The following is a 24,313-nucleotide window of genomic DNA, read 5'->3' as shown; positions in this document are numbered from 1 at the left end:
ATTTGTGTTTCATTTGACCTCCAAGTAACAAAATTGCGAATTGAAATAATATTTGACAAAATGACTTAGAGAAAGCATTGCTAAACAACGTCACTGCACAGCAAACGATTCTCACCTGGACGAACAGAGCAATGATGGCAATGCCGTGCGGCTTCCCAACTGCCTCGTCGATGCTGCCAAAGAGCGTGGAGTTCCAGTGGATCAGGTGGAGCTGAGGGCGAAACACGGACAGTGTCACTTAACGAACTACTCAGAAAAGCAGGCATTAGGCTACTCTCAGAATCTACATGGCACTGAGCACAAAAAAGAATCAATCAGTCATAATTGCACTGCTGCTCCAAGAGAAGCCCCCTATTTCTGTTGCTCAGGGCAACTCAAAGATTTCACACTGGATGAGCTGTCTTTCTTTAAATCCAGGCCCTACGGGTTGCAAAGGAGCAAAACTGCAGGTCTAGACGAACACTGTTATTACTCATGTGAAGGATGAAGGCAGGGTGCGCATGCTCAGTGGTGGAGTGGTTGTATGCTGAAGGTCCTAAGTGTGAACCCTAGTACCGACAGAGAGGGGAGATGAGATTGTGACCTGAAAAAACTGCCCAGCATTTCCAGAAGGAAACCTTAAAAAGCTCTTCTCAAAATCTGGTAAACTATTTCAATTCTCTGAGACTATCCAGAAACAGCAAACTGTTGGGGGAGGGGCCATATTTTTAGAAAAAGGTCATTACTTTGACGACAGATAAAACCTTATCTGCAAAGCAATAGCAAACAAGGTCTGCACTATTCACCTTGCAAGGTTGTGTGGCTCTCAGGCCTCTCTAGAATGTGCACTTGTTCCTACAGCAGCCATACACACTGTAAGCAGTCAAATCGGGTTCCCACATGACCTTCACATGTACCCCACCCCTCAACCTTCCACACCACTCACACAAAATAAATAAAGGAAAATTTAGACACTTTCTCATTTAAAAAGCAATTTCTCTCTCACCAGAAATAAAAGCTTACCTAAAATTTGATCACTATACATTTTAACATTTAATTTAATTTCTAAAAAGACTACCATAAGGATAGCCTAAAATTTTGTTGTCAACTGTTGGATTTGTCTGCAAGCTTTTAGCTTAGTATTTTTATGGGTCCCTTGACTGTGAGAACAAGTAGGTCTCTGACTCTGGTGCCTGCTCTTGGGACTCTTTTCCTCCTGTTGGGGTGCCATGCCCAACTTTGATAAGATAGGTTATCTTCTTATATATATTTATTTTGTCATGTTCGGTTGTTGTCTCTCAGAAGCCTCTTCTTTTCTAATGAGAGACAGAAAGGAAGTGGGTCCAGAGGGGAGAGAAGGTAGGGAGGAGTTGGGAGGAGCAGAGGGAGGGGAAACTATAATCAGGATATACTGTATGAGAAAAGAATCTATTTTTAATAAAAAGAACAAAAAATGAAAACATTAAAAATAAAACTGACCACTAGAGGGAGGTAGCAAAATCAGTAATGGAGTCAGCCACTTGAGGCCAGGCTGGGAAAGCTCACCAGGACTGTAACTGTCCTGTGTTAACTATCGAGGCACACTGCCTTTCTGAATGCAACCTCCTATCACTTCTCAATTAATAAAAACATGGAGAATAATTCTAAGCTTTCTTCTGTGGCTGCAACAATGGCTTTCCAAAGCCCCGTGGTACAGATAAGGGCCAGTGGCTTCTGGTAGATCAACAAAGCTCGGAGCCCTCCTCCGGCAGAAGGTATTTTTAGTCATCATATTACAGAGCTTAAAGGACATTTTCTTCTCATAGCAATTTTATCGGGCACTTTTTTTGAGAAATAAAGCATTAACATAATTTTAAAAGCACGAATTTTGTTTTCTGTTTGTTTGGGGTGTGGAGTCTAGTTTGGTTTGCTACTCTTCCCAACTCAGCCGAGTCACCGCTCACACCGCCCTTCAGAGACACTTGCACACCTTTTCAGCACTTTAAGAGCCTCAAGGGTCCCCACTCTCTCCGTATGCACAGTGCATGGTGACTGTTCCAAAGAGTCTGTATACAGAGGGGGCAAAGGGGGACCTTCTAGGAAGAGAGCCTAACAAAACCACATGACCAAGGTCAGCCTACAGCCTGTCACCCAAACAGAAGTCATGATCAAGGTCAGGCTACAGCCTGTCACCCAAACAGAAGTCATGATCAAGGTCAGGCTACAGCCTGTCACCCAAACAGAAGTCATGATCAAGGTCAGGCTACAGCCTGTCACCCAAACAGAAGTCATGATCAAGGTCAGCCTACAGCCTGCCACACAGACAGGTGTCATGATCAAGGTCAGGCTACAGCCTGTCACCCAAACAGAAGTCATGGTCAAGGTCAGCCTACAACCTGTCACATGGACAGACGGTGTCTTGATATGTAGTGAAGATGGCATGTGCTTCTGTGTTCTTCCTCCCAGTAACCCTTAACTACAAATAATCATGATTAAAACATCAGGCAAAATATCTGACCAGGACATCTCAGAACTGTCAAAATTATCAAAAAGAAAGAGAGAAAATGGCACAGAGAACAGGAAGTGAAGAACCCCACAGCACTACCAGTAATAGGTATCATAAATAGGATTTTGAGACAAAAGGAAATTCCCTAAAAATTAAGGAAAATTGAATAAAATATAGACCTAATAATGTATCAGTGTTAGCCCACTAACTCCAACAAATGTATGCTGATAGGAGAAAATTGCTATGGCACACACAGAAATTTTTTTGTATTATCATCACAATTTTTCAGCAAATCTTAAACTGTTGTAAAAAATGGTGATTTTTCTTTCCCTTAAAGAAAAATAAGGGAAACACTAGCATTTCAGCCATCTCAAGATAAAACAGACAGCAGCTATCTGTGGTCCCCACCTGTCTAGCACAATAATTCAAAATAAAAGTAGCAAAGGAGTCTTGACAACCTGTTCTCCCTGGAGACCTGGTGGCTCAGGACCAAGAAGATTCCATCTCAACATCAACAAGCAGCCCTCACTCTGACACCAGAGGACCACAATGGTCCTGAGACTTTATCTTCTTCTGAAGACAAGAGAGAGACTCCATCTCCACATGTAAAGAGATTAGAAGGCCAACTTAAGTTCCAGGCCAGTTTCCAACACATCCTGGAAGTTGGCCAGCCTGCTGGCTCTGGCCCACAGCAGTAACCAGATGCGGGGTCCGTGGCACAGCACACTACATGTTTGCTGCTTCTCGGCGTTGGGCTTGCTCTGCTCTTCAAGGCTCTCCATCTACACTCCTTCTCTGAGGGACACTGTCATGGCATGCTACAGACTGGAAGGCTACAGCAGCAGGAATTCATTTCTCATCCTTCCAGAGGCTGCAAGGATGGGAATGAGGTGCTGGCATAATCGTCTGCATGTGAGGTTTCTGTGCCTGGCCTGCAGGTGGCTTTCTCCATGTTGTTACATGGTCTCCCCTGCATGTGTGACTGTGTCCTAATCATTGCTTCTTACAAGGACACAGTTATACTGGATGAGGACCTGTGCATATGTGTCCTTTCCTACTTACCTCCGTAAAGAATTGATTTCAAATACACTCATATCACATGCACTGGAATTCACGAGGGACACAATTCTGTTCATAACCTCGTCCATCTGTCTCACCTGAGGTAAGCAAGCTTGACTAGCTGCAACCATTTTGAGTTGCAACCACCATGCCTGCCCTGAGAAGCCACCATGCATTTTCCTGCAGCACTGTTTCCAGCTCACTGGCATGTGGAGTTCTAGGACCAGACCCCAGCACTGCCACCACCAGGAAAGTGCCTGGTAGCTTCACTGCCACTTGAGATAAATCAAGTAATGGCAGCTTGGGTGAAGCCAGTTTTCATGGCCACTCTCTAAGTTCCTCCTTCTCACCCAAGTCATGGGAATCACTGTATGCCTGCCCACCATTGGCCACACTTCCGTCGGTGAGTTCTCCGTGGTGCTTTATAACACCCTGTCAGCCTGATTCTTCAGTCTCCAGGCACCTTCCGCCTCTGGCAGCCAGGTTTTCACATGGGATTTTCCCAGAACACTCCCCTTTCCTGTCTTGCAATCATAGCATGGTTTGTTTGCATTTCAAACACTTGGTTCATTCCGATTATGTCTGTTCTCCCCAGCCCCTCCTTTATTCCTCTCATTTTAGCAGTTCTTCCTTAGATGAATGTTGGTTTAGTTCCTTAAATCAAAGACACAGAAATAGGGAAATCACCAAAGCAAAGGAAGAACTGGAAGAGCTTTGTGGGAACTTAAGTCTGCCAATAATAAGAGGGGGCTGGAAGGAAGGGGGTCAGACACAAGGTGCTTTAGAGTTTTTCATAGTTCTAATATGAAACACTAAAGCAGCATAGGACTACAATGGTAATAATACCTTCCTTAGAAGCAATCAAACTTCCCCAACAACCCCTTCTCTTCAAAGGCCTTTCTGGCAGCAGGGAGAACACACCAGAGGCTGGAATACAAGAAAAGTGGGGCCACAGGAGCTACCGCAGGAAAACAGGGTTTTCAGCAGGTAGCTTTGGGTGGGCAGAGGAGTAGGGCAGGGAGTCAGGGCCCTGCTATGTAGCCCAGGCCAGCATAGCACTTACTGCACAGCCCAGGCCAGCATAGCACTTACTGCACAGCCCAGGCCAGCATAGCACTTACTGCACAGCCCAGGCTAGCATAGCACTTACTGCACAGCCCAGGCTAGCATAGTACTTACTGCACAGCCCAGGCTAGCATAGCACTTACTGCACAGCCCAGGCTAGCATAGTACTTACTGTACAGCCCAGGCTAGCATAGCACTTACTGTACAGCCCAGGCTAGCATAGCACTTACTGCACAGCCCAGGCTAGCATAGCACTTACTGCACAGCCCAGGCTAGCATAGCACTTACTGCACAGCCCAGGCTAGCAGAGCACTTACTGCACAGCCCAGGCCAGCATAGCACTTACTGCACAGCCCAGGCTAGCATAGCACTTACTGCACAGCCCAGGCTAGCATAGCACTTACTGCACAGCCCAGGCTAGCATAGTACTTACTGCACAGCCCAGGCCAGCATAGTACTTACTGCACAGCCCAGGCCAGCATAGCACTTACTGCACAGCCCAGGCCAGCATAGCACTTACTGCACAGCCCAGGCCAGCATAGCACTTACTGCACAGCCCAGGCTAGCATAGTACTTACTGCACAGCCCAGGCTAGCCTTAAACTCATGGTATCTTTCTCCTTCCTCAGCCTCCAGAGGCTGAGACTACAGGCAAGCGCCACCATGCCTAGCTTTTAGTATAGTCACTTTTGTGTTAAGTTGTTATAGAGCTAAGCTATAGAGTTCAGTTTGGCCAAACTCCAGCCCGAATATTGTTGTGAAGGTATTTTGTAGCTGCGATGACTATTTAAATTAACAGATCTTAAGAAAATCTAGTTGCCCTCCATGGCATTGGTCAGCCTTATCCATCGAGTTGAATGCCTTGAGAACAACTTGAGCAGGAGAAAATCTTGCCTCCAGGACAAGACAGAATCCTGCCTGTTTCTCACTGAAACTCCAACTACAAGGCCAATTTCTGCAAGAATGTCCCACCTCCAGCCTGCCCTGGTGATGTGGGTCTTGCCACCCCTCAATCACAGAGACCAACTCCATAATGTAAATCCTTGCCTTCTCTCTCCTTTCCTCTTGATTCTTCCTCCCCTCTCCCTCACCCCACCCTTTCCCTGAGGACAAGGGAGTAATACAGGTTATACAAACAAAAAAGAGAAGAGACCAACAGGGGTCTACATCTGAAGAAGGCTAGCAGCAGGGGCATGAGGAGAAACAGCCTGGTGGCCAGATGGGCAGCACATTGAATCTACTCCTCTAGGACTGAAGTGGGGGGCGGGGCGCAATGCTCCTGGATGGACAGGATTATAGCTTCTGCTACTTGTTTTTCCCACATGCCTTTTCAGTTCATTTCTGCTACACATTACAAAATACATAATACATACAGTACTCTTTCTTCTCAGTGGTGTCTTTTCCATATTTACAGTTACCTGTGGCCAAAAAACTAAGCAGAAATTGTGTTTGAAATAGCTTTACCAAACTCATTATTATAATTTAACTCTTAATTATTAGTTATTGGTACTCTGTACTGTGTCTAATTGACAAATCACTCTATCATTGGTATTTATATATCTGAAAACCAGTTCATACATATGGGATTAGAAAGACCCAGCTTCAGTCATCTACTGGAGGTCTTGGAACAAATACCCCCAGATAAAGAGAGACTTTATTAATACGATAATGCATAACTACAATTTTTTGTAGAATGCACATGTATTATGGTTTCTTCCAGTGGAGACAGTTCAACAAAGGACTCTGGAGACAAATGGGTTTGAATCGAAACCTACACACTAAGGCTGTAGTTTACAAAGTGATGAGCAGCTGGAAAGGGAGATGAAGCCACTTTCCCCCCAGTGTCTTATGAACTGGCTTCTGAGAGGCCCAAGTAGACAGGAGTGGAAGGCCCTCAGTAGATAAACTTCAAAGGCGAACATGGCGAGGAAAAGGGCAGACTTACGGGGGCGTGGCTGACTACTACAAGGGCAGAGGGAAAAACTGCAACCTGAGCCCCTGCAACTCCGGACTCTCAGAAGCAAGGCACTACCTCTCACAGACCTCAGCCAGAATTACAGGCGCAAGATTCTCCTTTCAGCCCGGCAGTTGCAGCCCTGTGAACTTCACAAGTCACCACCTCCTTTGAGCATGAGGCTGTCTGTAACCTAAGGAGCACGGTACTTCATAAGCTCAGTTTACTCACCCCTCTCTGTCTCCCCGTGTGCTCACTCCTCCTGTATGACCGTCCCATTTTTCTGTCATTAGCATTGGTTATCTACAGCCAGCAAGGGCAATGAAGCAGGGAGGTGAAGTCTGGGTGGCGGGGGGGGGGGGGGGGGGGAGCAGCTTTCCCTGTTTACAGTGCAGACGGAGCATAGCAGTGCTGCTGGCCACTGCTAAGGACCAGCTCGCACTGTCTCTGTATCCGCTGCCAGGCTTCAGACGGCCCACTGTGCACAGCCACCTAGCTCCTTCAAAGGACACTGGAATAAAGCTGACCCCCAGGCCAGGACCCAGCTGTCACTAGTCTAAGAGGAACCTGGATCGTCTTTGCCTTGAAAACGCATGGTACAGACAGAACCCAAACTCTTACTGTGGCTACCAGACCCCCTCAGCAGGTCAAAGGTCTTGCTTCCTTGTAGCATGGTGTGTGGGAGCAGCAGAGAATGGTTTTCTCTGACAATCAAACCCAGCCTTCCTCACTCTTGACAACTCATTTTCCATCCACAAGGCCTCAGAAAGAGACAAATGTTGAAGGGGTTAAACTCTCCCACTCTCACAGCTGAACTCAGGTCCCAGTCCTCTGAGAATGACAAACAGGTGTCTTTGCCAACAAAGGGCCACTTATCTACAAGGTCCTTACACTCAGGGTCAAGGGAGAGAACAAACACTGAGGGTCTAAGTCAGCCTCACAGTGTCTCAAGGTCAAACCCAGCAGCCCCTTTTGAGTCATGTCCAAGCCTGTGCAGATGTGTCCAAAACGATAAGACTAAACCTCAACCAATTAAGAATATACTAATGTGGGCTGGAGAGATGGCTCAGAGGTTAAGAGCACTGACTGCTCTTCCAGAGGTCCTGAGTTCAATTCCCAGCAACCACATTGTGGTTCATGACCATGTAGAATGAGATCCAGTGCCCTCTCTGGCGTGCAGGCACACATAGAGACAGGACGCTGTATGTATAATAAAGAAAGAAAGAAAAATATTTTTAAAAATATACTAATGTAACTGCTGCTTGCTTAACCGATTATGTAGCTGACCCTGAAACTCCCCTTAGCTGTGCTTAAAAGGAGCCTAAGTGTCCCTCTTGGGGTGGTTGCCATTTTGTACAGGTGTTGACCCCTGCATGCTGGAATATTTAACGCTCTTTGTTCTTAGATACTATTTGAGTCTGGAGTCTTCCTTCAGCATTTCCTCAGACCCTACAATGTTACAATGATCCACCCTACCAGAAATGCTGGCTGACCAGGCTGCAGTCCTAAGACATCAGACCACAGGCTAACTTACAGCCTGTTGTAACTCACCCTCTTCTAGTTTCTGAGAAAATCCTTGACCGAGTTTTCACTATGAGGCTCACAGACTCCAATTTCCTGTAATTGATTGTGTGGCTTTACCATTAGTCCCTGGAAAGCGTTAATCCTAATATACTTAACTCACAGCAGCAGACAAATGTGTCCAAAGTCGCGAAACTCGGATGTGCCATAGTCATATGGCCATTTGTTTGTCACTGAGAAAAGTAAGTTTCAAGATTCCATGGAAGCTTAACAGAAAGCTATCTTCAAGATAAATGGGGTTTACTATGAACATAAATAACACAGCAGCATTAAAGCACAAAAGAATGAATCACTAGAATGGAAAAAGCTGTAAAATCTGAAAAGGCACCTGTGACTCACCAGTCTCCCCAGGCACTCCTGTGAGTTTTCTGGAGTCTCCTATCTGCAAATGCTTAATGGCATTTCCTTTCAGAGGTTTTCTTGTCACCACAAGCAGAACAGTTCCAGAACTGACACCAGTTCTTCTCAAAGGTGCACTCTGGCTGACTCTCAGCAGAAGGCTGCATCTCCCGGGCTTCAGACAACAGCCTTATCTCCACTCCCCAATGCCTTTCCTGCCCCTACCCATTTGCATTACAGAGTCCCACTAATCTCTCCGGACCCCAGCATTCACATTTCCTCTGCTCAAAATCTCTAACTTCCTTTGTTTCCTGCTCCAATCGAATCTAAACGTCCCTAATCCCTTCCTTCCCCCTTTAACAATCTAATGCTCAATGCAAGAGTGACCCGGACTCCTCAGAACTCCTCCACTCTTGCTACCTTCCTCCGACCTCGCCTTTCCCAACCCTGTGAATCCTCTCTACCCTCTGGCCTCACCAGACATGATAGGAAAACAGACTGGAGAAGGAAGTGAGCTGTGAGACAGGAGGCTAGGGAGAGGGACAGACAAGAATCTAAACTAACAAATCCGAGAGACAAGGAAGAAAGGATGGGCAGCTAAGATCCCCACCAATATGCAACCCAAAGTAAGAGGAGTAGGTTTTAGAACTTGGTGCCCCGTTCTAGACCTCTGAGATAAAACCGGAGGCGTCCTGAGAATGTAGACTCCAGGTGGGGAGACACACCTGTTGTGTCTGGAGATGTCCCCTGAAGCTCACATGCTGAGCGCCTGGTCCCCAGTGGGTAGTGCTATTTTGGGAGTTGGTTAGAAACTTTAGAGGGTGGAACCTAGGAAGTAGGTCACCAGGAAGTGCCACTGAGGGTTACAACACACACACACACACACACACACACACACACACACACACACACACACACTCTACTTTCTGGTCACCACAGGGTATAGAGCCTTCTCTCAAAAGGTCCTGCTTCTGGGGTGTCCTGTCCCTGTGTCCGCAATCAGGTGGCCATGGAAGGAGCCCTCCAGAACCACCATACAGAACTCTGAAAGCCAGGATCCTCAGTAAATCTTGCCCCTTGGGGTGTTCTCTTTGGTAATGGTCACAGTGACAACACAACATGCCTTTAATCCCAGCACTCGGGAGGCAGAGCCAGGCGGATCTCTGTGAGTTCGAGGCCAGCCTGGTCTACGGAACGAGTTCCAGGACAGCCAGGGCTTCACAAAGAAACCCTGTCTGAAAAACAAAAACAAACAAACCAACAAAAAAAACAGCCCTCTTTTCAGCTTCTGCATCATTCTGCCTGTGGGTCTGAGATAAATGACAGAAATAAGGCCTGAGCTTGGAAGGAGGATGAGATGAGAAAACAGGCCCATCAAACAGGTTTCTGAAGGAACTCAAACAATTCCAGACTTCTGTTAGCACAAATGAGAAAAGATTTTTCCAGAAGAAAGCAGCCATGGATCATGTCAAGGCTTCAAGAGCTGCAAAGAACAAGGGGTGGAAGGTGGGGGGCTGCACATGCTTTTTTTTTTCTTTTAACATTATGTAGAAGCAGTTCCAAGACAAAGGCAGAATGTGAAGGCATCTACCAAAGCAAGGCAAGGCCATTGTCCTAGGAGGTGGGCAGGGCTGTCAGAAGTCCCACAAAGGAGCCGATGTGGGTGCTAAACAACTGTAACAAAAACAAGGAAAATCAGCACACCTGCATTTAAGCAGAATCCTCCTTCGACTTTCAATCTTCTCATCTATTCTTTTAATAGTCCAGAGTAAAGCGGAAGGGCATCACACAGGCTACTGTAAATTTTGATAATCATAAGCACTCACGATGACCTCTGAACTCAGACCTAATGGAATCAAGACCTTCCTCCCCATCTGTGGTCATGAAGCACCTTCCTCCGAGCTAAGCTACCACAGCAGACTTCCAGAGGACTCCAACACCAGGTCCTGCCCTGTGTCCTGGGTGTGTTCAGCTGCTTTCCTTGATGCCAAAAGAAGTCAGCTGTGGCCAGTGAGGTGGTGTCCAGCAGGCAGCGTGTCAGGCTCGGAAGCTGTCTCACTTTCCTGTTCTTTACTAAGAAAGGTATTTTAGAAACATGCATTTGCATAGCATCTGGAGGAGCCAGGCATTTTTCCATGGTGCTAGGGGTAAAACTCAAGGCCTCATACACACTAGGCATACAGAGTTACGATTTTTTTTAAGAAGGAAAAAATATCCTTATGATATCAAAGATTGAAAGACGAAAAGGTATTAAGTATTAAAATACAAAGAAAAAGGAAATCACAAGTGACTGAGTATGAGTGTGGAAGATTAAATAGCAGTGTTTCTCTCCAGAGTCACTTGGTTCTGTGAGCTCATCGCAGGTAAAGGGGGTTTAGCGCAGCATTTTGAATCTCACTATCAACATATGGTGTGGCTGGTATCCGAGAAGTACATTTCACAATGTAGACAGATGTCACTGTGACTCATGGAACAGACAGTGAGTTACTGGAAATTCTCTCTCAACCTGACTCCCACTTGTCATGGTTGCCTACACTTGATTAGGTATCATGTCATAGGTAAAGAAGAAGCAGGATGCTGATTCACCAATGACAATAACAAGATGGTATTTGTAGTATTCCTTGGGGTAAGAATCTACCTGTTCAAAGGCACCCAATTTTCTACGTAATTTATAAAACGACTTTTTCTTTGGAGCAGCGTTCTTTCCTCTCTGAACACTGACTTCCTTTTGTTTCCTTGCATATTGCTGCCCTGTTAGGAATATGTCATTGTGACATCAGCAGGCTCTCTCCCAAAATGAAGATTCCTGTAGGAAATTCACCATGAAAGGTTCAGAAAGCCTTTTGGGAGCCGTCATGTGAGTTAAAACAATGAAAAACTATGACATTTAAAAAATATTTTATACTCACTATAAAACAAAAAAACCTAAAACTGATTTTATATGGAAAAAAATTATGAAGAGTACTGATAGTTAAATTGTTACATAAGCCAGGCATGGTGACCCGCACCTTTATTCACAGCACTCAGGGGCAGGCAGCTGTCTGTGAGTTCAAGGCTAGAGACAGTCTACATAACAAGTTCCAGAACAGCCAGTGCTACATAGTGAGACCCTGTCTCAAAAGAAAAAAAGTATATAAGTATACAAGATGTTTTAATTGCATATTTTTTTCCTTTTTCCTTATATGTCAAAACTACTTTTTTGGCATTGGTTTCCTGGTTCCCCAGGTAATAGCCAGTTACTTTATAAAGATCTGAATGCTAAGTTATGGATGCAATTAACCTGTTGTAACTTAATCTATACTACATTTATTATTTTATATAATAAAGAATGCAAAGTAAAGAGATTGTCAAAGGGCCTTGTTGGTGTTGAATGTCACAAAAATTAGGTCTGTTCATTTGGTATGGTGAACAATGGCGACAACCCACTTTCTCATGGGGACGCATGCCACACTAGAGGAAGAAGCTCTAAATCAATGGCTGCATTCCTCTAAGCATTTACTGAGCATCCATGTTATCTACAGTTTTAGTGCTCACAGCTTTCAGCATCAGAAATATAAAGACCTCAAATCTTTTTATAAAAAGACCCATAAATAAAAATACAAATCTTACAGCCTAATGGAAGAAAAGGATGAGCAGAAGGATTAGTGCACAGTGAAAGACCAGGATGTCCCAGTCTCTGAGAGACCCTGATCTCTGTATCACGTGACTCATTCCTTATTTACATTGTTACAATGGCAGATTCTGTCATGATCTTTGCTGTGGTTTGTCTCCTGCAAGGCACATGCCCAAGTTTAGAACCCACAGTGGCAGCTGCTGGATGGTGAGGCTGCTGAAAGGGGATTAGGTCTTCAAGAGGCCTGACTGTCTTTCTTGCAGACTGAGCTAACTTCTGTTGTTGTGTGTTCTTGTTTTCCTAAGGTGTCATAGTTTCTACAAGAGTGACTTCTTAGGGAGCAAGGCCAACCCTGTGCTTTGGCTTTTTAAGTGTGAGTACTCACCTTTTCTGCTTCTGCTACAGTGCCACAGTAGAAAGCACTCACCAACAGTGAGCTGTAGCCAGTGCTGTGCTCTTAGGACTTCCCAGATCTAGTGTTGGAAGTTTGATGAAATTGTTATGATAATCGACCTCTAGATCAATGGTTCTCAAACTGTGGGTCACGACCCCTTTGGAAGTTGTATATCAGATATTTACAATTCAATTTATAGAAGTAGCAATTGAATATCAGATAGTTACATTATAATTCATTACAGTTATAAAATAGCAACAAAATAATTTTATGGTTGGGGGTCACCACAACATGAGGAACTATATCAAAGTGTCCGCAGCATTAGGAAGGCTGAAAACTACTGCTAGATAGACACATGCCATTGTCTCCACCCTTAAGAGTCAATACAGTTGGTTTTCTGTAATGGTCTCTGATGAAAAGAGAAGTTCTTTTAATGAGGGGTAAGAGCTACACTTATTTGTGAATATAAAAATTAGTATTTAGAATATAGTTAAAGATTATGTTGATTTAGTAAAATAGGAGTGGTAGGCTCCCTTCTAAGATCCACAATGTCACCTGTTCCTCGTAGGCTTCAGTAGGAGGCATGATTTCCTTCCTGTTGAGCAGGCCTTAAATACAATTGCCAAGATGTGAACATGTCTATTGCACCTTAGGAATATAGTACCACACTGGTTGTTGTGGTTCGTAAGTGTCACAGCTAGGTAAGAAATTGTGGGGTACGGAGCCCCAACTGATAGATCAACAATACAGCTCCTGTGCCCCAAGGCTCAGGAAACATCTGAAAAATGGAGCAGAAAGATTGTAAGAGCCAGAGAACCAGGAAATCCATTGTGAAGTTGTTTCTCCTAGCCTACGAATGTCAGAAAAGTTACATCCATGAAGTCTCACCAACTTGGCTACCTAAATATGACCCAAACAAGAACAACCCAATAGACATGCCAACATGGAAGTGGGAAAGCTCACAAGGCCTCACGCCTAGAAAAAGAACTACAGGTAACTAAGGAATGTGAAGAACAGGCTAAATTGTCTGCCTTAGAGGTAAGCCCCTAACTGTGTATCCAATACCACACGCTCAGCCCAAAATCACAGTCATACACACACAAGTAACAAGGAGCAGAAGAGTAGGTTGTGTGTGCATTTTAAACACATATGCAGCAGTAACAAGGAAAAAGAGGTCATGATTTCGAGGGAGTGAGAGGGGACATGAAGGAGGAGTGGATGAAAGAGGGAGAAAGGGAAAATGATATGATACTTTACTTTTTAACTAATAAAATAAAAGTTAATACCTGGGCATGTCAACCACCTGACTAAAGGACCCCCTTTCAGGAAGGTGTCTGCCTAAGCTATGTTCTAATGGGCTAAAAGAACTAACGATTCCTTTGGTGGGTTATGTGTTTTTCCTTCCTCCAGTCCCCACCTCCTAGTGTAGTCCCTGAGAGCCACAGTAAGGTGCAGGTGGACCACGGTTTACATCCTTTCTGACATAACTTCTAGTTCATCTTTCGCTTTCAGGTGCCGTCCAGAGCCTGAGTATGTGTTCTCTGGTATGTGGAACTCCTTATTCTTTCTCTAAAGCTGCCATCCCCACTGGGTGGCTGCCCGTCCACCATGAGGCTGGCCGGCAGGCTGGCTTAGCTCAGTAGCAAGGCTTGTTTTCCCCTCTCTTCCCCATTCTCCCTTAGGCAGTTGCCAAGGTTTGCAGCTTGCCTGCCCTGGGGTCTTCTTTCAAACTCTAATGAAACTGTCCTCAAGCTTTCATTTGAATCTGTTCTTAAAGTCTTTAACTAAGGAGATTGAGAATCCCAAGAGGGAAGCCCAATATCACTGCCATCACCTTTTTTCATTGTAAACTACCCAGTCTCGGGTATTTTATTTTAGCAACAGAAAAAAGATGAAAACAATAACAACTTCTACAAAAAGTGAATGATGATAAAACTTGTAAAAATAACCTTTCCAGAGTGGCATAGCCAATATGTGACAGCAGAGGCAGAGCTTGAACATAACCAGTGTGGCTTTGTGCTAGCTTATTTCAAAGAAGGAAGGTCAAGGAAGGTCAAGGTCTGAATGGGGTGGAATTCAAAAAATAAATGTTCATGCAAAGACTAGACAAATGACAAACCTTTCTGTAAAGACAAAATAACCAGAAGAAATGGAGTGTGCAGCCCAAGGAGGACCAGTCATCCAGGGAGACTATGCCAGAAACAACAGCACATCTAGCTGAGCGGGCCATCTTGCTGCTAACTGTGGATGTGCTACCCGAACTGAGTCTGCACTCCAAAAGGGACCAGATGATCCATTTTTCTAAGACACTGCAGAGATCAAAACTGGCCTTTGGAAGCTCCTAGACTACTCAGAGTAAGCAAATGCTGGCTAGAGCCCAGGTGGAGTGCAGAGAAAGGGTAAGTGACAACAGATGGTAAACGTCACAGCCTGCCTTCTGTTGCTGCTGTAAAACAATGACCAGACCCAAATGGGGAGAAATGGTCTTTGGTTTACAGGTTACAGTCCTTCATTGAAGGGAGCTAAGGCAGGAACTGAAGCAGAGGAAGAACATGCTTACTGGCTTGTTCCCAGGTTCACACCCAGCTACCAATTTTCTAAAGCCTGCACCAGAGGGATGGTGCCACCCACGGTGGACTGGGATCTCCTCCATCCATTAACAGTCACGAAAATGACCTCACCACCATTTTCACAGGCCAGCATGGCGGTGGAGAGCCCTCAGCTGAAATCCCCTCGTGCCAGGCATGCCTAAGTTGACGTGGACGGTAACTGTGACAGTATACACCGTCACTCCGTGTGATTTTCCCCATGACACCATTTAAACTCATTTATTTATTTCCTTAAAAGTCAAAGATAGTTAATGACACTTTCACTATAGTAAGCCAGGCCACCATCATCTCTCATAACTTCAAATGCCTCCCAAACGATGACTGAGAACTGTGTAAAGGAAGAATAGAGACTTGCCCTATACTCATCAAGGACAAAGTTTACAGAACACTACTTGCTGGAACCAGGCTTCAGCCCAACCCCAAAAGCTCATCTATTAGGGTCAAGCACTGTCAATACTCTAGTAACAAGGTCACTCATTTTTGGGAGAGGAAAACAAAGCCAAACCCTGTCCTTTCCTGGCAGAAACACTTGCCCATCTTTTCTCCGAACACCTGCCCATACCCTGGGTCATTCTATCGCTACCCTTAGAAGGATTGTTGGTCCTCTCTGTCCTCCTCTGTAAGGAACTTCCCTCTCACCATCATTTGAACTGGAGTATCTTCTTCTCACCTTAGACTAAAACAGCAATCTTCCTGGACCCCAAGTACCTTCCCACTGCTTTATCTGCCCAGCAGATTCCTTTTTTCTTCAATGTATCCCTGTCCACCACCCTCACCACCCCCTGACCATCTCCTCCACGATACACCACAATCTACTTCCTATTCCCACCACTCGATGGCTCACCCAAGGACCGTCCTTCTGCCTCGTCACACAGTCTGGCCTGGGGAGCCTTGCTCATTTTGCAGCATCTGCTGCCCCCAAACACAGTCTCACATCGACCCTGCCTGTGGACTACATGACATATACTGCTTGACTCCCTCCTCCATCCCTCCACCTCCAGCTCCTCTGACCTCTTCTGACTTGGCTCCCCTGGCTCTGTCCAGGCTCCATCTTGTAGCCTGTTTTCTTTCCTTCCCTTCACACATTGATGGTGGGTGACCTTGTCTACTCCCATGTCTTAACTATCACCTAGATGCATATGGTTCCAAAATCAACATCTCTAACCCACACAGCCTCTTGAGGCTAGTCTCTGTTGAACAGCCTAGTAAAAGCCCTCCTGTGGGGTATTTGATGTTGGCCTGTCACAGTCCTCACTACCCCAGCCTCTGACACTTCTTGGTTTCTCAGTTCTAATGATGAAACCCAAACCAGAAATCTGCTCCAACATTTCCAACATTTCAACACAGCCAAGAGTAACATCTCACATTCTGCCTCCACAAAGCCCCCAAACTCAGCCTCTTAGACAAATGCATTCATTCCCTAGTTTAGGTGTCAGAGGCATACTTATGATCAAAATCTAACTGGAGTCAGTGCCTCCAAAGCTGGCATCTGGCCCCCCTCTTTATCTTGCACTGGTTCCTCAGCGGCCATCACTGCCCACAGGGTACACTTGGAATCCACAGCCTTCAGTGTCTAAACAGAACATCTTTCCACAGTCATCAAGTGTGACAAACATGGCTTGATTTTATATTAACTATTTCTAGTATGTTGATCAGAACAGTAATAGATGTGTGCTCTTTTTAGTGCCAGGAATGCATATAAAGCAATTTTAATTGGATTTCAAAATGAAACATGATTTCATTTCTCTTGAAACACCATGGTCAGTTTTTGACCCAACTCCAAGTTTATATACTCATACTTTGCCTAATAATATCATTGTTAGAACAATATTTTAGACCCAATTATAATATGCAAACAATTTACAATGAAATGAATATATCTGGTAATGTTGAAAAGAGATAAAACTTCACTTTAATTTTCACTTTATCTACAAGGGACTCATCTATTAATACAGTATTCTTGAGGCTTTTTCAGTTAGAATTATCCAAAACAAAAATCAGAATCATTTTATTAGAACTGAGAAAGGCATGCCCTTCAGGGTAGAGCATGACAGGCCTCATCTCAGCCATTACCTTACAAGCTTTGGGCAACTTATTTAATGCTTCTTGACCTGATTATTCAGTTGAAAAATAGACATAAAAATATACATATAATGAACCAAATAAGATATGGCATGTGTCTGGCTCACACAGTCTTCCGAAGTGTTAACAGGACTCTCATCATCCCCTGAGAATCACAGTGGAATGCATTTAGCATTAACCTCATGCTGACAAAACAATGCATGGACCATAAAACTGCCCAACAATACAAACCTCTGTCTCCGGGATATTGTGAGAGGAGTGAACTTTGACAGGCTAAACAAATGCACGTACACACAGCAACACATGTAATAGAATTTTACCCATCCCCTGAGTAGCTGGCTTTTCTTCTTTCCAACCACTAGAAATGAAGAGGGAGGCCCTAATATGAAGACAAAAAAGCTCTGGATAAACACACATGTATGCTTTTCTTACGAAGTACTTCCTTATTTATGTACATTTTGTAACTCACTTTAAAATCAAAACATGCTAATCCAACTCAAGAGAGTTGCTCAAGAGAGCAGCACAAAGAACTATTCTTCTGCAAACTCACTGTGAACCACATTACAGGTGTTCTACTTCAAATTAAAGGGGACTGTACTCCTGAGACCTGCTAAGACTCCCATGGTGCTAGAGACTACCCAATGTTATCAAATAATTGTAAAGGATATTCCACAGAAATGGAGCTTAAGAAGCTACTGATCCAAAACACAGAGACCAGCTCTTTTCCAATGCTATGATAAGCTACAGTATGAGTTGCTTGACTGAAGTGGAATTTGAATGGAAACATTTAAAGTGTAAATAAAAACAGAACGGTCAACTGGATACAGGAAAGAGATCAATGAGTATGAACCAGAATTCAGATAAGAAGTTTTACCTACATTTTCTGGCACTAAATTTAAATTTTGTGCAGAATATGTTGGTATGGGAAAACATTTCTAGATACTATACCTTATTTACAATCCAAGATTTATCAACAGGTAGAGATGGAGCTGAGCCACAGAGTGTTTATCTAGCGTGTAAAAGGCCCTGCCAGCATCCCCCTCCCCCCATAAAAAGAGAATAGAAAAATAAATAAGTAAATTGGGTGTGGAAGTAAATGCCTGAAATCCTGCAGTTCCAGCACTGGAGAGGGGAGGCCACCTGGGTTACATAGCCAGTACAGTCATAAAAAACAGAGTAACCATGATAATTATCATCAATGACAAAAGTGCTTGAAGTGTCCCTAGGACTTGTATGGGTCCAGATAGGGTCTCCTCATGGCATCACAGTTGTTTGTGGGGTACATAAACCATACTTACCAACATCATTATCATCTCTGCTATACAGGTCATTCTCATAAAATCTACATCAATTTTAATAACAAATGAAATGGAAAGAACATGTGAGTGTGTTTATAAGATGATCAAGAAGTTGAAAATGTCATGTAGCATGAATTACTAAACAGTCTTATTAATAAAAAAAAAAAAAAACAGAACCAGATATTGGGGTGAATTCTCAAAGACCAGAGAAGCAGAACAAGCCACAGCCAACCTCAACTTTCTGACTCCTCGGCCCATTCTGTTTCCATGAATCCTCAGACTGAAAATCTGTGAGTCCTCACCTGGAAGGGATCTCGGCTGAACTGCTACTAAAAAGCCTAAAAGCTTAAAAGCCTCTAGTTCCTGGTCCTCACGCCTTATATACCTTTCTGCTTCCTACCATCACTTCTGGGATTAAAGGCGTGTGTCTTTCCCAAGCAAGACATGAGATCGCAAGTCCTGAAATTAAAGGCATGTGTCCTTCCCTTCCCAAGCAAAGACATGAGATCTCAAGTGCTAGGATTAAAGGTGTGTGCCACTACCCCTGGCTCTGTTCCTAGTGTGGCCCTGAACTTACAAAGTTCTGGATGGATCTCTGCCTCTGGAATGCTAGGATTAAAGGTGTGTGTGCCATCACCGTCTGGCCTCTGTGTCTAATCTAGTGGCTGTTCTGTTCTCTGACCCCAGATAAGTTTATTAGGGTGCATAGTATATTGGGAGGACACAATAGATCATCACAATGTCCTACATCCTAGTGACATCATAGCTGTCATAGAAGAACCCATTATTCCTGTATTTGTGGCAATGCTAGCCTAATAGGAGAAGCCACAGTCAACCTCAACTTACCGATGGCTTAGTCTCCAAAGAGACCTACTTCCTGTATACCCACACCTATATGCCTTTCTGTTCTGCAATTTCACTTCCTCTCTCTGCCCAGCTACATCAATTCCTGTCTGTCTGTACAGACCTCTAGACCTTTATGGTTAGTGCTGGCATTAAAGGTGTGTGTCAGCATGCCTAGATCTGTTCAGGGTGGCCTTGAACTCACAGAGATCCAGGTGAATCTCTGCCTTCCAAATGCTAGGATAAAAGGCATGAACTATCATTGCCTGACGTCTATGTTTAATATAGTGGCTGGCTTTTTCCTCTGATCCTCAGATAAGCTTTATGAGGGTGTACAATATTTTGGGGGACACAATATATCACCACAACATCCTATGTCCTAGTGACATCATTTCTGTTGTAAAAGAACCCATTATTCCTGTATTTGTAGCAATGCTAGCCTAAAAGAAATCAGCTGAAATTCTAATCATATAAAAAAATAATCAGTTATATATAATATGAGATATCTGATCAAGATAATAAGCCATAACTGATTTCTGCTATACTAAACTGTTTTGTCAGGTTTGATTTTCATTTTTGTTTTTGTTTTTTGTTTTGTGTAGTGCTAAGGTTTGAGGTCAAGGCCTTGCCCATGCAGGCAGATCTGTGGTCCCTCACTGTTTTTAGAGAGCAGTCCTTCTACTGAGCCTTTTCTAAGTTTCCTGTGAAACACCACACTGTGTTCAGCTGGCTGAAGGCTCCTGACGTGCACCGAGTCTGCTACTGTGTCCATGACTGGCTTAGACCATCAGGGTTGGTGTGAGTACATTCCCAAGTTCCCACAGTATCAGAGCGGCCTACCAGTGTGCTTCTCACATGTCCGTGGTGCTAAGCGATGCATGCCTCTACTCTTTTATTGCAGACTTTCTTTTTATTTTAGACAAATGAAGTCAGTGAAAAGCCAGAACTGTATCTGGTATGTGTATCTGTACATTGAGATGAACCCCCAGGAAAGGAAGGCCCTTCCTTGCTCTACAGTCATGAAGCACAACAGATAATTCTGCTGTCTCAAATTACAACCAGAAGCTGAGTACAGCGACACATGCCTTCACCACAGCACTGGGGAGGCTGGGACAGGAGGATACAGATTTGAGGTCAGCCTGGGCTACAGAAGGAGAAACCATCAAAAAATGTAAGATGATTTTAAAAAAAAGAGGGGCACAGTCATTGCTTCACTCTTGTATGAGGCAGCATCAGATAATTTGAACCAATAGGCCATTAAGTCTTTAGCAGTGACAAAAGCGTAATTAAAATGTTATTTGACTAGGTAAATGGTAACCACTGCACAGTTACCACTTCAAAATATGGTGGGGTATGGTGAGGCAGATACTCTGCTTATAACACGAGGCTTAAGGAAAATACAATTAGAAAAGTCAATGTTAAAAAAATGTCTACTAGAAAAACATCCTTTGAGTACATAACTAGTTAGTGGGTCTGGAACTAAGGAGTCACACCTTGTGAAAGGAAATGAATTACACACTCACTGTGGGGGTTTGAATGTACTTGGCCCCCATAATCCCACAGAGAGTGGCACTATTAGGAGGTGTGGCTTTACTGAAGTAGGTATGGCCTTATTGGAGGAAGTGTGTCTCTTTGGGGGGCGGTTTTCAGGCCTCCTATGCTCAAGCCATGCCAGTGTCTCAGACAACTTCCTGTTGCCTGCAGATAAAGATGTGTCAACTCTCAGCTCCTTCTCCAGCACCATGTCTGCCTGCATGCCACCTTGTCCCACCACGATGATCATGGACTAAACCTCTGAAACTGTAAGCCACCTAATTAAATGTTTTCTTTTATAAAAGTTGCTGTGGTCATTGTGTCTCTTCCTAGCAATAGAAACCGTAACTAAGACACTCACTCATGATTTGGAGACTTTCTGTTTCTGGCATCTATCTACAAAACTTTTACCCTAAAAAAATAAATAAATAAATAAAAACAAATGAAGCATAGTGGTGCACACTTGTTATTCTCAGGAAAACCAAGCAAGAAGCCATTTCGAAGTTTAAAGCCAGCCTGGGGTAACTAGGCAACACCCAGGCTCAGAAAGTAAGAATGAATAAAGAATAAAAATTGAACTAAAAACACAACCAATAAGAAAAAAAAAAAAAAGATAATTTCGCCGGTATGAAACATCACAAATAATACCACCAAGAAAGTAAAATTTTAACCTAGGTAATGAGAGAAAACATTTGTAAATCATTTGTCTGATTTGATAAAGTTTTATAACTCAATAATAAAACAAATTACCTTCTTTTCTCTTTTTTTGTTTTTTCAGTACTGGGGTTAACCTGGGGCCTCACACATTAGGCAAATATCTTACAGCAAGGTTCATTGAGCCCAGTTTAATGTTCTGAAGTATAAAAGGGCTTCAAACTAAAAGGAATATAAATGGTCAGTAAACATATGAAAAGATTGTTGCTGGAGAGCTTCTCTCCAGGTTCCACCAAGCCCCGCAGTCCCACAATCCACGTATAAAATAATCACTCAGACACTTATATTAGTTATAAACTGTATGGCTGTGGCAGGCTTCTTGCTAACTGTTCTTATATCTTAAATTAACCCATTTCTATAAATCTATACCTTGCCACGTGGCTGGTGGCTTACCGGCGTCTTTACATGCTGCTTATCCTGGCAGTGGCTGCAGTGTCTCTCCCCTTCTTCCTGTTTCCCCAATTCTCCTCTCTCCTTGTCCCGCCTATACTTCCTGCCTGGTCACTGGCCATCAGTGTTTTATTTATATAGAACGATATCCACAGCACTACCATTTCTCAGGTACCATTATGTTCCTTCTCAGGTCTTTGATGTGGTTAAAGACTAGATAGTTGTAATTTCCTCAGTTATGATAAAAGATAAGTTAGATATAAAACCTTAAACTCACAAAATAAGATAGATAGGACATCTTTAATATTGTAACTGCAATTCTTGCTCGATAATTGTTTTGTTATATGTAATTTTACCATGTTAAAGTTAAAACCTTCCTTTTTAAAAAAAGAAGAAAAGGGGAAGTGCTGTGGATATTGTTCTATATAAATAAAACACTGATGGCCAGTGACCAGGCAAGAAGTATAGGCGGGACAAGGAGAGAGGAAAATTGGGGAAACAGGAAGAAGGGGAGAGACACTGCAGCTACTGCCAGGACAAGCAACATGTAAAGACGCCGGTAAGCCACCAGCCACGTGGCAAGGTATAGATTTATAAAAATGGGTTAATTTAAGATAAAAGAACAGTTAGCAAGAAGCCTGCCACAGCCATACAGTTTATAACTAATATAAGTGTCTGAGTGATTATTTTATACGTGGATTGTGGGACTGTGGGGCTTGGTGGAACCTGGAGAGAAGCCCTCCAGCAACAAAAGATGTTCAGTATAATTTAATCATCAGAAAAATGTCACTCAAAGTCATGATCCTATATTACTTCATACATGCTAGAATGCTCTAGTCAAAACGCTAATGATATGTTGGTCAGGGTGCTGAGAAATCAGTATATACACACACTACTGGTAGAACTGTAAATGAAACAGCCACCAGTCACTTTGGGAAGGAGAGGAGCAATTTTTAAAATGTAAACAGGGGTGAGTATATGACACAGCAACTCCTCTCCCAAGTATATAAACCCAAGAGAAATAAAAACATGTACACAGAGAAATACAATATTCATAAGCCATATTATTCAGGAGAGCCACAAAACAAAAACTACCCAAATATCCAACAGCTAATTAGTAGATCAACAAAACATACCCACCCAACAGAACACTATGAAATACCAAGGAACAGTGTGGTAGATGCCACCACCTTATGCTAAGTGACAGGATGAAGGAAAGTCCACAGCGGCACAATCCTACTCCTGTGAACTGCCTAAGCAGGCAACTCAGGAGGAGACAGCAGCTCATCCTTCGACTCCAGGGAGAGGGGATAGAGAACAACTAACTACTTCAGGGCTGGGAGCAATAAAGGTTTTCTAAAACTGCAATGTAAGCACAGGCTGTAAACATACTAAGCCATTGACTTGCTGTTTGTATAAAATGCAAGAGAATGAATACAAGCCCTCCTCTCACTTCTAAGAACTGGTCATCAGGACTTAGGCTTGCAGATACAGCCATCTCCAAAACCAAACGGAAAAGAAGCAAACAAATAAACTAGAATGTTAAAGAGAGGATAACAATCTGAGGCCATCACAGCTGAGCAGCTGAATCACCCAGCACTGGGACTGTCCTGGAGAGTTCTTGTTCAGTGGGACAAAGTGCTTCTTACTCTTTTGTAGTTGCATATTCCACTATTTATTGGAAACCAACTCCTACAAGATGTGGACGATGCTGACAAAAGCTCACACACAAATAACTTAAAGAGAAATTTTCCTGGTATTTGCTAAAAATAAAGGAAGTTGAGCTTTTTGCTTACTTAGAATTTTTCACAAAGGTATTCTAAAGACATTTCCTATCATGTGTAGTATTCAAAGTAAAGGCATGAGGGATAAAAACCAATTATCAATGGCAAGAAAATATATTGTTTGGGGCTGGAGGGGATGTCTCAATGGGTAAGAATGAGGACCCAAGTTTGAATTCCCAGAATCCTCAAAAAGAAGTCAGGCATGGCTGGGAATGCCTATAAACCCCAGAGCTTGGGGAAGAGGCAGAAACAGGACTGTTGGGGCTTGCCAACCACCAGTCTACCTACCCACAGGTCCAGTGAGAAAGTCTGCCTCAGTGAGAGAGTCTGCTTCAGTGAGAGACTACCTCAGTGAGAGACTCTGCCTCAGTGAGAGACTCTGCCTCAGTGAATTCTGCCTCAGTGAGAGACTCTGCCTCAGTGAGAGACTGCCTACCTCAGTGAGAGACTGCCTACCTCAGTGAGAGACTGCCTACCTCAGTGAGAGACTGCCTCAGTGAGAGACTCTGCCTCAAGAGTCTGTCTCAGTTGAATAAAGTAGAGAGTGACATTGTAGGATGGACATTAGATAACCTCTTCTGGCCTCCACATA

The 24,313-nt window shown here is 43.6% G+C and overlaps 1 protein-coding gene across 2 annotated transcripts in view; it reads right to left on the bottom strand.

Moving 5' to 3' along the window:
* Positions 1–24,313, bottom strand: part of Ca8 (carbonic anhydrase 8) — a 104,510-nt gene that overhangs the window by 39,229 nt on the left and 40,968 nt on the right. For both annotated transcript variants that reach the window (XM_076563934.1, XM_006989084.4), the window contains exon 4: positions 116–211. In XM_076563934.1, coding sequence (XP_076420049.1) covers positions 116–211 — 96 coding nt within the window. The remainder of the gene's footprint in view (positions 1–115; positions 212–24,313) is intronic.

Source organism: Peromyscus maniculatus, chromosome 2, assembly GCF_049852395.1.
Source record: "Peromyscus maniculatus bairdii isolate BWxNUB_F1_BW_parent chromosome 2, HU_Pman_BW_mat_3.1, whole genome shotgun sequence".
Lineage (NCBI taxonomy): Eukaryota > Metazoa > Chordata > Mammalia > Rodentia > Cricetidae > Peromyscus > Peromyscus maniculatus.
The sequence above is the reverse complement of the archived record's forward strand: the minus strand, read 5'-3'. Positions and strand labels throughout refer to the sequence as shown.